Raw genomic sequence first — 18,944 nt, forward strand, 5'->3', positions numbered from 1 at the left:
TTCCTCCTCTTCCTCTCCCTTTCCCCATTTTCTTCTTCTCTGCCTTCCTCCCTTCCCGCTCTGCCTCCCTTCCCTTTCCTCCTTCCGTCCTTGTTTCGGCGATCGACATCGGAAGCGAGTTCCTCACCCTCGAAAACCCCGGAAGCAACCCTCCTCCGTCGGAAAATCCTCGCCGGCCTTGGGAAGTGTCGCGTGAGCAGCGACTTTCCGGCCCCGATCCGCCGCCGCCACTTTCCGCCAAAAACTACTTGGGACCTTCGTAGCGCCTTCGGACCCGGTGTTTTCTAGAGCGAAATATTTTAATTTTTAACTCGGTATAATTTTATTTTAGACTCTGAATATTTTGTTTTAATATTAGAAAGTTATTGTGGCTATTAATTGCTTGTGTTGGGTAGTTTAAAAATAAATCAAATTAAATTGTTTGGGTTGTGGTGTTTTGGAGTCGGGAAAATATTAGTGCAGTTCTTGTGGCCTCCTGTTATTAAATTCCAGCATGTCCGATATATTTTTGGCAGTCCTGGACCCGTTTTACGGGGGGTAAATATTCGTAATTTAGGGAGGTTCACATCAAATTTTAATCCTCGAGTCCAATTTGATTCTAGGCAGTCGACCTTAGGGTCTAAGTTTAGGAAAAACTTTCGAATGTCTATTAATTGTATGTCTTTTGTTATTAGATAACTCGGCCTTGACTCCACGCGTTAGATCTGTGAGTTAAAGTCATTTAATCTTTGCGCTATTGCTAGTCTGATTTTAATATGCTATTTAGAATTTGTGCTTAATATGATTATTAGTATCGCAAGATAAATGATTTCACTTGATTATTAATATTTGAAATAATATAAATATTATTATTAGTATGTTATAATAAGATAAGCGTTATTATTTTTCCCCTCACAAATTGCACGTTGTTTTACCTTAAATCTTTAATCTTTATTTCGATATGTGTTGGTTGAGTTCATCAGATAATAATATTTATTATATGTGATGATTGCGAATTGGGAATTGTGGCTTGTAGAACATGCCTTTGATGGGTTACATCGACGTAATGATCCTGGATATAAGGTTATTATGGATTTGTTTGCCCCGATCGAGCATTGCTCTGCAGGGCCGAGTTCGATTGATTCTGGGAGTTAAGGTCCCCGATCGAGCGATGCTCTGGCCGGCTTATTTGGAATTCAAGTGTTCACGGAGGTAAGGACCTGATCGAGCTTGCTCTCGGGCGCCCGGACACTGTTGGATTAAGAGAGCCGAAAGGCTACTAGAATTTTGGGTTTAGGGTTCTACCGAGCCACTCGTCCCGAAAAGAAAAGAAACAAAGATATTTTTATTTATTTATTTATTTATTTATTTCATTATGGTATGATGACATCATGATTTCACATTTATGTTCGGGGGTTTGATTTATGGATTCGAATAATTAATATTTCATGTGAAGACCGCAATAGTCTCTAGATTATTTGATTCTTGTAAATTTTTTCAGGTGATAGTTAAAGACCTTCGCCATCGCACATTCGACAGTCCGGACTTCTTCTTCTTGGACTTTTGTAATTATCTTGTACTTATATACTTGTCATTTTTACTCTAGAGTATCCGTGAGTGAAAATTTTAAAATTTATATAACTATTCCGACTCACATTGGTAGTATGATGATGTATTATGCAAGACAATTATGACTACTTTATATTTGGTTAATTGTATATATGGATTTGCGGGTTGGTAAGGCTTACTACGGGTTTCGGTGGCCTTAAGCCTACCCATTCTCACGGGCCCCCATAGTGGGTCGTGACAAAGTTGGTATCAGAGCTTCTGATTTAGTTTTTCCTTCGACCTAGGTTAGCTTTCTAAAATACTGCGGAAACTAGGAAACATTGAGTCTGTCCTTGCATGTTTCCGTTGATTCTAGTATTTGCGCTATCGTTAGAGAGTCATTGGGTTAATAGCTTGTTGTTCATTTTCGAGCTCTTGCCAATCGCCGAGAACCCGCATCGGCCGGAAGGCGAAGATGAGTTTTCTCGGGACGGCTCCTCCGGACCCGACCCATGGTACCAAAAGGCGAGGTAGGCCTCGAGCGTGACCAGTCAGGCGAGGCTCGGGAGGTACATGGTCTTTGGTGAGATCCCAGTGGAGGCTTTTGTGTCCGGTATGACTAGGATGCGGAAGCCGTGCTAGTGGGTCCGGTATTAGGAATCCAGACGATGTCCCTATGTCTGAGTATACCAAGTTAAGACTTGTGGAGTTTGATAGGACAGCTGGAGACCTTCTGGACTTTTTGGATGAGGTTGAAAAGAGGGCGTCTGATTTGCACTGTTCTGACAGGAGGACCATCGAGATGGCCGGGTTTTCCTTGAAGGGAATAGCATCCCAGTGGTTCAGAGATTATATCCGCCCCCTTTCCGGATGGGTTGTCGTGGAGGCAATTCGGAGATGATTCGAAGAGTACTTCATCCCTTCGGGGAGTACAAGGAGAGGTTTGAAAGGTTAGTCAAGGGAGAATCATCTGTGGCTTTGTACACCAGACAATTTGTTCAGCTGAGTAGGTATGCACCATATGCTGTGGGGACTGAGGAGCAAAAGAACAGCAAATACATTTCAGGGCTCGGCCCAGAGTTTGTTTCCTTGGTTCAATCTAGGAGGAGCAGCTTCCTAGAAGTTACTGACATGGCGAGGCAAATGGAGATGACGCTACGAGGGTTTAGTCAAGGGACTGACGATTGTAGGAAGAAGAAAACCAGGGTTGAGGGTCAGTCTAGTGCGCAGCCTGTCGTGCCGTACTAAGGTAGTGGAAGTTACTCTGCGGTACCGACCAGCAGACCAGACAGAGAGGTCACCGTGTCCAAAGAAAGGGTAGGCATAATCGGAGGAGTAATCGAGTATTTCGACTTAGTCAGGGCTTCAATGGTAGTGGGAGTTGGGGCCGACTTGTCGGATGTGTGGTAGGTCACACAACGTCCGATGGAGCTGTTTTAGGTATGGTGAGATGGGACATATGGCTCGAGAGTGTCCTTGCTATTTCAGTCGACCAGCTTTTCCACAAGGCTCGTCCGCTAGTGCCGGTCACGGGCCCCCATAGTGGGTCGTGACAGATATCATCTTAACTACCCTAAATAAAATAAACAACTTAAAAGATAATTATCTTTAATTACATCATAACTAATTAATTTCTCTTTCATGGGCCTGATAAATTTGGCTAGGCCTGCAATTTTGGTAATCCACGTGTCTTTATTCCGAGTCTTTTATAGCCGCAACCTAATTAAAACTCATTTATGCATTTTTAGCTCACATTCTTCCTCTTTGGCTATTTTTACTTGAAATTAGACAACAAAAATAAAGTAAGGTAATAACACATATTTCTACTTATGTATATAAAATATACTAATAAATTACTAAAATATTTTAATTATATATATACAATATGAACCTACCAACAAATTATTGGTTTTCAAAAAATAAATTTTAGAATACAAAGATGTGCTACGAGTCATAGTTTGAATTCAAACATGTGCATCATCATCTTAATTGTGACGATGATGCCAAACAAGCGATTGCTATAGGAAATAAAAAAAGAAAGTATGAGAATTATAAATTATGAAATTATATTTTTTTAATTTAATTAAAGTCTCGAATTTAAATTTTAAATATATAGCTGTGTTAAATTCTTGTGAAAGTGATCTGTCATTCATAAGAGTTCTATCCAACACACTGTAGATTAACTCTAAATATATATAATAAAATTATATTTTTTTAATTTATATTTCGTTAATTCCCACATCTTTCATTTTCACTACTTATTATTGCAGCAAATATATACTTAGTTATCATTTTGTTTATTAGTAAATTCCACATTGATGATCTAAAAGAGTTGAGATCTATCTCGAGTAACAAAATCATTTACATTTAAAAATGAGAAATATTGGGTTTATTATTATTTCTTTATTTTCATATTAAGTGAGTGAGTTTTTGTATACATAGCGATTATGAAAATAAGAAATCCATAATTCTGCAGAGAAGACTAATGAAAAGATCAAAGTGACAGAGAGACTTGTGCTTTAATAATAGCAAGTGGATCTAATTTGCACCATATCTACTATGGGCCGAATCCCATTATATCCAGAAACTATTGGGCTTAAGTTCAGCTATGTGTGCCCAATCCATTTACATCCCCAACTCCCTCTTCTTTTAAGTTGCAAATCAAAATCACTAAACCCTACTGAGCAGGTTTTAGGATATTTGCTTTAGTTTTTGGAGAAATGAAACTCTAGGTGATTATCAACGACGGATTTAGCAATTGAAATCTGAGAGAAATACAAGGTGCGTACTCCTGTCTCCTCTTCCTATTTAAAGCCCCTCACCAGTGATGGCTCCTTGGCTGTTCAAAACTGTTAATTCACTCTCTAGCAAGAACTATCAACAGCTCCATAAATCCCCAATTCATAACTCTATATCCCTCATTTTCTTTTCCACTTCAAGACCCTCAGAAATTAAACCTAAAGTTACAATCTTTGATTACTTAATAAATCATCAGCAATTCTCTCCTGAATCTGCTTCTAACGTATTATCTTCAACTACTAAGTATGTCAAGAAACCTCAAAATGCTGATTTAGTGTTAAGTTTCCTTACTGAAAGTGGTTTTTCAAAAATCCATATAGAAAATGTTGTCCAAAAAGTGCCACAGGTTCTCTCTTCTAAATTTGAGACAAGTATCAAACCTAAAATCAAGATTTTTCAAGATTTGGGCTTTGAATCTATTGATATTGCTGATATAGTATCTGCTGATCCTTGGGTTTTAACTAGAAGTGCTGATAATAGGCTTGGACCATCTCTTTTAGTGTTGAAGAATGTGCTGGGAACTAATGCTGGTGTTGTTACATTATTAAAGCTTTCTGGATGGTTTCTGAAACATGATTTGGAAAGAGTCATGATGCCTAATATAGATTATTTGAAGAGTTGTGGGATTAGTTCGTCGCAGATTGTTAAATATGTGTATAACTTTCCCAGGTTTTTTCTTATGAAACCAGAGAGTATTAAAGGTTTTGTTAAAAGAGTTGATGAGATGGGTTTCGATCGAAAATCTAAGATGTTTCTTCCTGCTATTAGGACAATGAGTTCCATGACTGTAGAGAATTGGGAGCTCAAGTTGAAGCTTTTGAGGGATCTGGGGTTATCAGAGGAAAATATTTTGTCTGTTTTCAAAAGGGTACCTCAAGCATTCGCAATATCAGAAAGGAAGATTAAGGATGTGACGAAGTTGTTGCTAAATGTTGGGAACTTGGACATCTCTTATATTGTTCGCCACCCAGACTTGCTTATTTGCAGTGTCAACCAGAGACTAAAACCTCGACTAGCAGTGCTTCAGGTCCTGGAGAATAAGAAATTGCTCCAGAAAAAGCCTAGTTTTACTTCCTTTTTTAAGATCTCTGGTTCACAGTTCTTGCACAAGTATGTAATTCCTTATTCAGATGAACTTGGGGACTTGTCGTTGGGTAGATACAGCCAATAGCAAACAGAATTGCTATACTATGGTTCAACAAAATGATTCTAAGGAACATGTTATTACATCTCAATGTATGTTTTTCAGTAGCTGCAATTGATAAAGTTCCTTTTTGGGAAGGCCATGAGCAGGAATTGCAGGTTATTGCTGGTATTTACATTGCAGGTCATTGCTGGTATTTACATACACTTTTTTACTGTATATTCAAATCGTTTATTGTATGTTAGAGCTCTCCCTAAAAATCAAGAGGGTACTTTCAAATTCTGCTTTCTGATTGTTTTATGGACAGATTCTTCCTTTCTGGTATAATGTCTTTATCCTTTTGAGCAATATACTTGGGTGGCAGCATTCAAGCATCCAATACCAGCACATAATTACAACCATTGTTGTATTTGCAAGTTTGTGAAATAGTAGGCCTAGATGTTCGAAAATTATCTGGCATTCTGTGATACAGTGCTTCTATGCTTATAAAGTATTATATGCATGCAGAAATAGGGATTCTCTTCATTGAGATTCTACGCTGATACATACTCTTGTTGCTTTGATTAAGACGTATAGGTTGTAATTCTAATACTTTATTGTGTCCGTCTACTAGTAGTCCAATAACAAATAGTATCATGTTCAAAGTGTAATGGTTCGTTGAGGTTAACATTTGCAACAGAGGCATAGAAAGCAATATGGCAGAAGAATCAAATCTGGGGCAGTTGTGAATAAACAAGACATGAGAAAGTGTTCTGTAATGGTAGGAAAAATCTGTGAAACTGTCAAAAATAAGCATTGTGAAAGAAAAGAATATGGCAAGGTCTCATTTTCAATTTATTTATTTTTTGGGTTTGACATGTCGACTGAAATAGTGTGACTGCAATAATGTTTGTACATAAAAAGTCGGTAGGAGATAGATTTCGTCAGCTGCATTACTTTGACAATGCATGCAAGTTGATATTTTTTGAGGAATAGTAACGTGTGGAATCCGCTGCTTCTGGAGTCGCATATTTGAACTCGTATTCTGACAGTAAATGAGCTTAAATTACTGTTCCACTAACGTGATTGGTTTACCTCACATAGATGTACTTCAGGTTGCTACTATACAGGATTTCTGGCAAGTAATATTTATCTTAGCTTACTTCACTGGCAATATATTTCTGACAGTATGATTATTATTATTAATTCTCCTACCCAGTGGCTGAGTTAATGACCCATTGAAATCTACCCTCAGGTTGCCAAACGGACAGAGACATAAATTGGATGCAAAATTAATAGGCAAGAAAATGAAAGTTGGCAGCATTTCCACCATTAACTCATACTGATTCCTACAAAAATGACTAATTTGATATGTGGCAGGAGTGGAGTGGTTTATCTTACGCTATCCCCAATTTCCTGGTCTATTGTTTAAAAATGGTCTCTTGAGTTGCAGGTTTCAATGTTCAGAGCGTTATCCCATGGCCTTAAAAGCGAGTAGTTCTCCTGAACAATCAACTTAGAATTTATTAGATAGTGGGTCTATAAAACCATAATGCTGGATAACGAACGATCTTTTTCATTTGCGAGATGACAATTAAGGTAATGCGCACCAAGAATGTGAAGATGCCCGATAAAAATAGAACAATGAAGAATGTTGTGTAGTTTGTATATCTGAAAAATTCTGAATTCTTTACAGAAAGCTATTTGATATATATACATGATTTGTTGTATTGAGAAAACTATTCTAACGGTTGCTTAACAGCTCTTTCTGTTATGGGTATGGGTTGAAGTGATCTTTCCTGCAAAATAGGAAATGTTGCTCTTTTTTATCCTGAGGTCTGTGATGACAGATCTGCACAAGCAATCTAGCTTGTGCAACCTCTGAGACCTTTTGTGTTTCTTACTTTCTTCCTTTTCCAATACTCCCCCTCAAGGTAGGTTCGAATAAGTTGATTGAACCCATCTTGTTGAGGATTGAATGGTGATTTTGCTTGTCCAGAGCCTTTGTGAATATGTCTGCCAGTTGATCTTTACTTCTGACATAAGGAGTCTCAATTTCTCCTTTTTGAACCTTTTCCCTGATGAAGTGACAATCAACTTCAATATGTTTGGTACGTTCGTGGAATACTGGATTTGATGCTATGTGTCGAGCAGCTTGGTTATCGCAGTGCATTTGCATTGGTTCTTTACTTTCAATTTTCATATCTCTGAGGACTTGTTTGATCCAAATAAGTTCGCTTGCAGTGGATGCCATTGCACGATATTCAGCTTCAGCGCTTGATCTGGCCACTACGCTTTATTTTTTTTACTTTTCCAAGTTACCAAGTTACCTCCTACAAAGACACAGTACCCTGTTGTAGACTTCCTGTCACAGCTTCCAGCCCAATCTGCATCAGAGAAACCAACTATATTAGAAGTATTGTTCTTCTTCATCCAGATTCCTTGCCCGGGAGTTCCTTTGAGATATCTGAGAATTCGGTCTATAGCTTCTAGGTGGCTGGTGCGAGGAGCATGCATGAATTGGCTCACCATACTAACTGAAAAATAAATGTCAGGCCTAGTGACAGTAAGATAAATCAGTTTTCCTACTAAGCGCTGATAATGCCCTATGTTTGTTAAGGGTTCTCCATCTTCTAGGTTAAGTTTAATTTTGGTTTTCATAGGAGTGGTAGCAGGTTTAGCACCTATTTTTCCAGTTTTTTTTCAAAAGATCAAGGGTATATTTCCTATGAGATAGGAATAAGCCTTTGCTAGATTTTGCCATTTCTATGCCTAAGAAGTATGACAGCTGACCAAGATCTTCGATGTCGAACTCTCTGTTTAGACTTTGTTTGACATTTTCATTTCCTGTTATTATGATATCATCAACATACACCAAAATAACAATAATGTGATTGTGAGTGTTTTTCACGAACATAGAAGAATCAGATTCACACTTACTGAAGTTTATGCTTAATAGAAAACGACTGAGTTTGGCATACCATGCTCTTGGGGACTGTTTTAATCCATAGATAGCCTTCTTTAGCTTACATACTCGGGTAGTGTCTGAGGTTGACTTGTGTCCACGAGGAAGACTCATGTAAACTTCCTCGTCTAAGTTGCCTTGTAGGAAGGCGTTCTTGACATCCATTTGGAATAAATTCCATCCATGATTGATTGCTATTGAGAGAAGGATTCTGACTGTATTCATTTTGGCCACTGGAGCAAATGTCTCTTGATAGTCAACTCCATAGGTTTGAGTGAAGCCTCGGGCTACGAGTCTGGTCTTGTATCTCTCAATTGTGTCATCACTATTGTACTTGATCTTGTATATCCATTTGCATCCCACGGGTTTTTAATTGTGAGAAAGAGGAACAATACTCTATGTATAATTTTTTTCTAGGGCAAGGAGTTCTTCTTCCATAGCCTTACACCATTTAGGGTCGATGTTAGCTTCATAGAAATTTGTGGGTTCAGTGTGGTTTGAGATCTGGCAAAGATAGTTGCAATATTGATTAGATAAGACATTATAGGAGATGAACTTCTGAATTGGATATGTTACCGTATGAGACACATAGTCTCTAAATTTTATAGACGGTCTGGATTGACGAGCGGATCTTCTCAAGGCAATTTCTTTGTCTTCTTGAGGTTGAGTTTCTCCCCCTGAAGAAAGTAGCCTTGAGACAGGAGGGGACTCCCCCTGAAACTGATGATCTTGATCAGAGCTGCTAAGAGGTAAATCAGAGTTAAGCGGAAATAAAGACTGACAGGGTTCGAGAGTGAAGTCAACACTGATAGGATTGGTGAAGTAGGGATTAGTCTCGACAAAAGTGACGTCACGAGAAACATAGTTTTGTGAGTCAAGGGATCATAACATTTGTATCCTTTTTGAGTGGAGGAATATCCTAGAAATATGGTTTTGACAGAACTTTTGTCGAGTTTGTGTGAGCGCTTGATATGAACATAGCAAACACATCCAAAAACCTGGAGGTGGCCGACTTCTATTTTGCGGCCTTTGAGAACTTATAGAGGGCTGAGATTATTTAAGGTGGCGGTAGGCAACCGATTTATGAGATAGACTGCAGTTAACAAGGCATCTGACCAAAATATAGAAGGAACATGACTTTGAAAAAGGAGTGTGCGAGCGACATTGAGAAGATGTCAATTTTTGCATTTTGACACTCCATTTTGCTCGGGGGTATTAACACAAGTGGTTTGATGTATGATGCCATGATGCTTAAAAAGGTGAAAAAATTTTGATTTACGTACTCCGTACCATTATTGGAGCGGAAAATTTTTAATTGTACATTATACTAATTTTTAATGAAATTGAAAAAATCTTGAAAACGAGAGAAAACTTCATTTTTGCCTCTTAATAAATATATCCAGGTAGTACGAGAGTAATCATCAATAAAGGTGACAAAATAGCGAAAATGATTATAGGCAGTAACGGGGCAAGTCCTCAAACATCCGAATGAATTAAATCAAATGTGTTTTCAGACACACTCGATGACAAGGAAAAAGGTAGTCGCGTGTGTTTTGAAATGCAATTGCTAGAATTTAAATTTGAACAAAGTAATTTATTTAAAACAATGTCAGAAGGATGTCCAAATCTTTGGTGCATTAACATAGCTTGGGAAGAATTAGCGAACACAAAATAGGCCTTAGGGGGTTATGCAGATAATAAAGACCATTGGCTAATTGACCTTCACCAATTGTCTTCCCGGAGATTCGATCCTGAAAAATGACCAAAGATGGTGAGAAAATAACATTACAGTTTAAGTCACGAGTGATTTTGCCAACAGATAAGATATTAGATTTAAAATCAGGCAAAAATAAAATATCATGAATATTGGATTGAAATAAATTTGTGGTGCCATATCCGTGGATTTTGACTTTATTTCCATTGGCAACTGTCACATGCTGGGGATTCCTTAGAGAATTAGTTTTGTGTAATTTTGTGGGATCCCAAGTCATATGATCTGTTGCTCCAGAGTTAATAATCCAGGCTTGATGACAAGAATTAATATTTTTTTGAACTGAATTTAACATGGTTTGAACCGAATTTGTCCCATCAGGCTGGGAGGACCCAAACCCATAGGGTTGCTGAACCAAGGCCTGAAGCTGGGCTAGAATTTTTGTTAGGTGGGCCTGGTTGAACTGCAGACTGCTGGCACGTTGGGTGGCTTTGTGGGCTGCAGGGCTCGTTGGATGAGCCTGTTGGCCCATTTGTTGTCCCAACTGAGTGGGCTGAGGTTGAGATGGACCGGACCTAGTGGAGTGGGCTTGGAAGCCAGTCGGGCCGGTCTCCATCTGGGTCGGGTCATCATACCGCCGGGTCAACAGTTCAGGTTGGATGTCGGGTCGGGTGGAGAGCCATTCGGACCCAGTATAAATTTCTTCTTTTCTTAACCCTAGCCCCTCATTTGCTATATGGGATTTTCGGCTCCCTAAACCCTCACTCTCAGCATGAAGGCTTCGGGTTCCTCTGTTTTCTTCTCTTCCCCCTCGCCTTAAGTTGCCAACGCCGACGCCTTCTCCTCCCCTTCGAGATGGTCTCATGTGCGGGTAGAGAAACCAGCATCCATCGCGGAAGTGACCCTACCTTTGGCAGTGGTCACACCGGACGATGATGCCAGGTCCTCCTTGCTGTCGGGACATGTTTCTTCGGGAGGCATAGGTGTGGTTGTCACTGAGATTCGGAGGAGGGTTCATGGTATTTCTCTGTGTTTCTTCACGTTGGACACTAGCAATTACCTCATCGATCTTCGGAAGGTCAGTTGCAAGGAGGATCTGTGATCTCAAGCTTTCATAGCTTGAGTCCAGACCTCCAAGGTGAGTGTACACAAGATCTTGTTCTGATCTTTTTTGTATTTCATATGGGTCGTTTGAAGGCGGAAGATAATTCTGCAACTCTTCCCACCTTGTAAGTATCTCTGTTGCGTATTGAGTTGAGCTTTTTGTCCCTTGATTGATTCGGGATAACTCTTGTTTTAATCTGAATATGTGAGCAAAATTGTATTGATGACCATAAAGGCTCTGCATTTTCCCAAATTATTTTTGATGATTCCATTAAGATGCAGAGACGAGAAATTTGAGGCTCCATAGTGTTTGTGAGCATTGACATGACCAAATGGTCTGTTGTCTGCCACTCCTCTAATTTTTCGATCTCTTCTTCTGTTGGTGCTTCTGATCTTTGAGGCTTCGACCTTTGCTTTGTCCCTGTGATATACCCCAGTTTTTTTCTGCCACTGAGGGCAATAAATACTGTTTTTTACCATTCGAAATAATTTGAGTTTCCCTTGAGTATGATGTTGGTTAACCTGTCATTTTGAGACATGGCTGACTGAGAAGGGATGTTTAGGTAAGTGATGAGCACAGGTTAAACCTGCTCTGATACCATATGAAAAATAGAACAATGAAGAATGTCGTGTAGTTTGTATATCTGAAAAATTCTGAATTCTTTACAGGAAGCTATTTGATATATATACATGATTTGTTATATTGAGAAAATTATTCTAACGGTTGCCTAACAGTTCTTTCTGTTATAGGTATGGATTGAAGTGACCTTTCCTGCAAAGCAGGAAAGGTTGCTCCTTTTTATCTTGAGGTCTGTGATGACAGGTATGCACAAGCAACCTAGCTTGTGCAGCCTCTGAGACCTCCTGTGTTTCTGCCTTTCTTCGTTTTTCAATATATTCATGCCAAGAATCAAACAAATATAGCAACTATCCTATTCTTCTTTTGCTTGTAAGAATTTTAAATATGATTTTGTTCCATTTCCATGCAGAAGAAACTTGTAGACAGACTGTATTCCCCAAGTATTAACACATTAAATAAACAGTTCGATAATCAAAAGTGGATTGCTAATCACTACTTTCTTTCTTTCTTAAATACAAAGAAAATAGAACACTATTTACGAGAAGGGAGAAGAGCATATGCAGAGAGTTACAAGCTCGATCAAAACGAGTTCATTTCCAGAACGTAACTCTTAGTCTTCAGGAGTAACTTGACAGCCTCTCCATAAACCTCACCACCAAAGGCATCCATTGCCAACTCAGCGTCCTCCACGTCGGCATCAGCCACACAAGGTCTAACGACGACCAGCGTGGCGCCCTCCAGCCAAGTCCCATCACTCAACCTCACCCTAGTCTCATGCCTCACCCTCATCCTGACGCTAGGCACCACCGTCCTCCTGGCCTGCCACTCCCACTCGTCCTTACCACGTGCCGCCATGTCAATTCTACACTCTCTCAAATCATCTTTCTCCATCACCACCGTCCCTTCCTCATCTTTATCCTTCAACACCAATCTCTCCATCTCCTCGTGCTCTCTCACTACATCTTTTAATAAATAATGCCTCGCTGATGCCGCGATTAATGCACTTATTGTCCACACTACTCTCGCTTTTAGATCAAAATCGTCCGAATTTCTCGTGCGGAATCCCATAATCACGCAACTCTTTAAAGTTTTGCCGTACTCTGCTCTCCATTTTATCACTACGCCTTTCTCTAATTTCAGGTCTCCGGCTGGTAACTCGATTTCCAGGTCACGGATCCGCTCGAACCGGGATAAGATTTGAGCCGGAGTGTTTTGTGTTAGGTTTACATTTTGTATCGGCTTTTCCTCGTCAGGCTTGAAGAGGTCGTGGATGGATTTGAGGAGAGATTTCAGGAAGGCGAGGAGGAGAATTTCGGTGTCGGATTCCGTCGATATAACGCGGTCGACGGTGAGAAGGAGAGATTCTGTTTGAGGCACAAGGGAATTGAAGCGTTTCGAGACGGAACGACATCGTATTAGGGTTTTAATATGGGAGACAGAATTGAAGATCAGGACGATTAGAGAATCCGGTAGCCGATCAAAGCCGTCCATTATTCTTTAGCGTTTTTGTTTTGTGGAAATGAATTGGGACTTCAGATATTTTTCAAAAGAGAGAGATATAGGGCATCCAGAAATAGCAGAGCTATTGACCGTTGACCTCAGTAATAGTGGGACCTACAAGGGGGCTTTTCAGCATTTTGATTGGACGTTAGAGTTGATTAAGTTTAAGGCTTAATATATCCATCCATCTCCCTTAAACTTGGCACAATGTGCTAATTGACCCCTAAACTTCTACGGAGACCATTTAAACACCGGAAAATGCGTACACTAATATGACTGTAGAACCTTTTCTCCATATTTTTTATGCTAACTTTTGTTTATTCAAATTAAGTTTAAAATAATCCTCAACGTAGCCTTTATGATGCTATGGAATTTGAAAATAAAAAATGCTAAACATGTAGTATTACAATGCAATTGAAGTTAAATTGAGAATTTCAAATTTGAACTAATTATTCGGCCATCACCTTACCAGATTTGATATAAGCTAAATAAACTGAAAGTAAAAGACTAAATCAATTAAATTAAAATTAAAATAAATAGCAAATATTTAATTTAGAATAATCCTTTTATATATATTATTCATCGAAATACTTGAAAATTATAAATATAATAATTTTTATTTTATAATTTTGGATATATGATTATAATAAGAAAAAATACATATTGGTCAATAAATCGTATTATAGCGTTTGTTTTTCTAGTGGCATATAGTTTTTATTCAAAACTAAGATTTAATTATTAAAATTATCCATTGAAATTGTTTAAAGAAGGTGGGTGCACTGCTTCATATATATATATATATATAAATCAATATTCTACATGGATGATTCTGCATGTGATCTTCCCTGCCAATAGTTTTTATGGTTGTTTTCATTTTTAATTTCCTTGGGGATTACAAATAAAAGAAAATAATTTGGGCATACAAGCTATAATTCGGTTGTTCTGAAGTAAACTAACCAAATACATTATTCAAATGAATAAAAGTGACCAAACAAGTAAAAAGGATGGAAACTGATGCATTTCTTCGATTTATTTTGTTTTCTTATTACTTCCCTTTTTGCATAATTCTGGATTTCTAATATGCTACAGAGATGTATCTTTTTTCAATCTTATGATCAAGTGAAGGATTTAGGGTTGAGTCTCTAGAAATCAAAGATCTCCTGTTATATTTCTACTAATTTATATATATATAATTGAGGTTAATTAATTAATGAAACAACCAACGAATTATAAAATAGATATGGTCAAATGCATAAGTCACATGTGATGAATATTATATTAAAGGAATGTCTAATATATTATTATATGGCAATACACTGGACTGTCTTATTTTGGATTGTGACATCGCCTTCGTTATTTGGCTTCGTTCAATTATAAGCTAAACGTCAACTTGATCATAAAGTTATCTATAGATTGATATAAGGTCATTTATAATTAATAAATAATATTTTCAAAGTAAACATTTTCTTTTCTTTTTTTATAAGGGAAAATACGGGCTTCATTAAGAAAAAAACACAAATCTTTATCTCAAAATTGCCTCATTAAAAAGAATTTTGCAAAAAAAAAAAAAAAAACTAATGCAATAAAGGTTTTAGAAAAAAGATTGCAATCAAAATAAGGTAAAATTCAATTAGCATGCTTCAAAATTAAAAAATTTATATCAATTCAAAAACAATAAAGTCGTGAAGCTATAACTTATATTTTCTCCAATTACCGTCAACATAAAATCCGAATTTAATTAGAGCATGAGTTACCGAATTAACATTTCTCGTAGTACCATCAAAATCAATCCCATTAATTTCCATAGCAAAAAAGCGAAAAATCCCAAGTTTTGAAGTTTCATTTTCGGACATAGAAATTTAATTAACCCACTGTAATTATAAATTTAATATGTTTGTACCAATATAAATGAATTACTACTACTTATATTTAGGAGTAGATTTTTGGGTAACTTGGACAAGATTTGTCTGCCTTTAATTATTGAGTCAGCGTCGGGTGTTGCAGATGATATTAAATTAATCGACCAATTCAAATATAAAATAAAATGCTGTGCTGATATATGGTAAAAAATGGATATACAGAATTAAGTAGGACATCATGAAAAGTCGGAATGACTGGTACTTTAGATGAGCAGTAGTTCAATAGCTTCTATGTTGTCACACTCCAACAACAAACCAGGCACATCAGAATCCCTTGCCAAAATAAGTTCATCACGAATAGCATAGAGTTCATTCAGAAAGAGAGATGAGCTCCTGTATGAAGCATGAGCAGCTGCCACCACACTGCTACCGTTAGCATCTCGAGTAATTCCACTTTCTTGATTGTAGCTAGCGTCAACATTTAACTTGTTCAAATCCACGGGAGGCTTAAATGCCATAAGATCCCACTTTGCTCAGCACTATTAGACCCATGAAACTCGTATAAATAAATTTCGACAGTTTCAAGAATAAACCCTGCACCATTGAGTTCATCCTAAAGAGACTGGCGAGCAATGCAAGAGCTTCTCTAATTCATCCTTGGACAGTTTAGAATGTAAAGAAATAATAAGGGCATTCACAGATCGAGTAAATGACAGAGATGTACCGCTCTCCTCCTAAACTGACACCGAAAATGGACAGTCAAATAAGGCATGCGTTGAGAGCATTTTACAAAATAAACGTTGCCTATATGGAATTGGGATTTATGTTTTGATGCCTTAAAGTTCAAAATTTCCAAGCTCCAAACAAGCAGAAAGTTGAATTTTAGGGTCTTGGATAACTGTTGAAGAAGTCTTAATATCTGTTGAAGAAGCACCAAAACCAGGCAGCAACAATGTTCAACAGTCAAAGACTGGCAGTAAGGACCAACAGTCTTTGACTGTTGGATATGGCCTCAGAACTCTAGATCATCACAGGCCTATTAGGGAAAGGGAGCAACACCTCTCCCCTAAAGGGAAAAAGGCTGCTTCAACCTATCCCTAAGCTAGATTTAAACGTTGGAGTGCAACAAACAACAACAAGGAGCAATAGGACCGTTGCAAACATACTTGTATATAACAGAACATTCTTGTACTCAATAATCTCAGAATTCACATTTGAGTAAATATTCATCAAAGATCATAATATAAACACAATTTTTTACATGGTATCAGAGCAGGTTTAACCTCTCATCATCTACCCCAACCACAGAAACTCAAAATGTCTCACAATGATGTTTCAAAACTAACAAACATTGTACTCAAAGGCAACCAGAACTACTTTGAGTGGTCTAGATCAGTATACATCAGTTTGAGCGGCAGGAAAAAGTTGGGATTCATCACAGGAATTAAAAGGAGACCAACTCCTATCAACCAAGCACAACCAACTAAAGAAGAAACAGAAGAGATTGAGGAATGGCAGACAACCGACCACATGGTCATGTCCCTCCTCACAAATACAATGGAACCACAGATCTCACGACTATGCATATTGCTCGAATCCTCACAAGAAATTTGGAGGAAAATGAAAGGCTTATACGGACACGAGCAAAATTTTGCTCATATTTTTAATTTGAAGCAGGAGCTCTCTCAAATCAAACAGGGGACAAAATCAAGCACAAACTACGCTACAGAAGTCTTAACCAGGTGGGAGGAGTTGCAAAACTACCTCCCACCCACCACAGATCCAGAGGAGATCAGAAAGAGAGTCGAACAAGATTTAGTTTATACCACCGGGGCCTGGACTCAGCGTTATGAAGCTCTGCGCTCGCAAATCTTGTTGTCCAACTCCCTCCCGAAGATTGATGCCGTCATACCCATCTTCCAACAGGAAGAGACTCGACGAAGCACGATGAACGCCTCCAGCCCCTCCAACCCAGAAAACCGAGCGTTTTTCTCACGCCATATCAACCTCCACGGGTTGCGCGAAGGGCGCTGCGTCGTCGGCAGTGCGACCGCTGCGGCGAGGCACACCCACGACAGATCGGCACCTTCACCCTCATTCGGCCTCTCCATGGTCGGGGTGAAGGGAGAAGGGGACGCGCAAGGCGGCGGAGGAGAAGGAGAAGGAGGCGGTTTGGAGGCTGCGTAAGGGAAGAAGAAGAAAGAAAACCTAAAGGAGAAGTGGGCAACATGGGCAACATATGCCCCCTAAATGGGTCGGGTTATTTCGGGTCGGGTCCGACAAGTCGATCCGAGCCCACCAACAGCCCGGGCCAACTCCTCCCGGCCCGGGCGGCCCAAACCCGAGCCCAGTAACCTTGTCCGACCAGGCCCGAAATCGCCCACCAAGAATCCGGCCCCCGGAAAGGCCCACCAGATCCAACCCGGTTTGCAGCCTCCGACCCGCCCATGCAGGAAAATTTGCATCTTTCCCGAGCTCATTTCTCGGCTCCAATCTCTTGTAAATCAAATAGCCCTCATGGGTCAGTTCGGTTTAACTCTCAAAATTATTCTAATTTGTTTCACTCTAAAGATTGGATTATTGATTCAGGTGCTACCGACCATATGACATGGGACGCAACCAAACTACACAATTTTGTTCCCCTTGAATCTCAACATGTGACCACCGCAAATGGTGCCCAAGCCAAAATCTCTGGCTGTGGCACCTCCACCATCTTCCGCCAAAATATTCATGATATATTATTTTTACCTAATTTTCAATCAAACTTATTATCTGTTGGCAAAATTACTAGTCATTTAAATTGTAATGCTATTTTCTCACCAACTTCAGTACTGTTTCAGGATCGCATCACCGGGAAGATGATTGGTGAGGGATATTTTAAAAATGGCCTTTACTACCTTAGAGACTCCACTACCCGTTGTCTTGCGTCAACAAGTTCGGTCAATAAAGGGATGTTGATGCATCGGCGACTTGGGCACCCCTCCGATCACATCCTAAACAAACTTTTTTCTTGTCATTTAAATTCTGTTTGTTGTGATATTTGCAAATTTTCTAAACATACCAGGTTACCGTTTCCTGTGTCCTCCACTACTTCCATAAAAATGTTTGATTTAATTTATTCTGATGTTTGGGGACCTGCCCCCTGTACTTCTTACAACCATTTTCGTTATTTTGTCACCTTTATTGATGATTTCTCCCGTCTCACTTGGGTATACTTACTAAAAGGAAAAAATGAAGTTTTTTTCCTGTTTTCAGAATTTCTTTCATTTCGTTCAAACTCAATATGATGCCAAAATTAAAATTTTTCGATCCGATAATGGCATTGAATATATTAATAAAAACTTTTCTGACTTCTTCTCTGCACAAGGCATTTTACACCAAACCACCTGTATTTATACTCCTGAACAGAATGGCGTTTCTGAACGAAAAAACCGCCATCTTCTTGAAGTCACTAGATCACTTCTTTTTCAACACAATGTTCCTCATATTTTTTGGTCTGATGCCCTCCTCACCGCTGTCTACCTTATTAACAGATTACCTACTCCCACTCTTAAAAACCACAGTCCTTTGGAAATCCTTAAGGGTCGAAAAATAGATTTGGGCCACCTTCGAGTTTTTGGTTGCATTACTTTTGTTCATATTAGACGATCCCATAAACTTGACTCCAGTTCCGTTAAAACTGTTTTCCTAGGGTACTCATCTGGAAAAAAGGGGTACAAGTGTTATGACCCCTCCACACACAAGTCCTATATTTCTAGAGATGTGTCTTTCGATGA

General features: G+C 38.8%; 2 protein-coding genes across 2 annotated transcripts; one reads left to right on the forward strand and one right to left on the reverse strand.

The window, feature by feature from the left end:
* The first annotated feature begins 4,075 nt into the window (after positions 1-4,075).
* LOC8263052 lies at positions 4,076-5,976 on the forward strand. The gene has a single exon (XM_002513855.3). It carries the CDS (start codon positions 4,355-4,357, stop codon positions 5,495-5,497), a length of 1,143 nt encoding a protein of 380 aa, XP_002513901.1. The 5' UTR covers positions 4,076-4,354; the 3' UTR covers positions 5,498-5,976.
* Positions 5,977-12,239: 6,263 nt separating this feature from the next.
* On the reverse strand, positions 12,240-13,414 carry LOC8263051 (F-box protein AUF1). Its single transcript, XM_002513854.4, has one exon. It carries the CDS (start codon positions 13,298-13,300, stop codon positions 12,389-12,391), a length of 912 nt encoding a protein of 303 aa, XP_002513900.1. The 5' UTR covers positions 13,301-13,414; the 3' UTR covers positions 12,240-12,388.
* Positions 13,415-18,944: the final 5,530 nt, after the last annotated feature.

This window comes from Ricinus communis, chromosome 2, assembly GCF_019578655.1.
Source record: "Ricinus communis isolate WT05 ecotype wild-type chromosome 2, ASM1957865v1, whole genome shotgun sequence".
Lineage (NCBI taxonomy): Eukaryota > Viridiplantae > Streptophyta > Magnoliopsida > Malpighiales > Euphorbiaceae > Ricinus > Ricinus communis.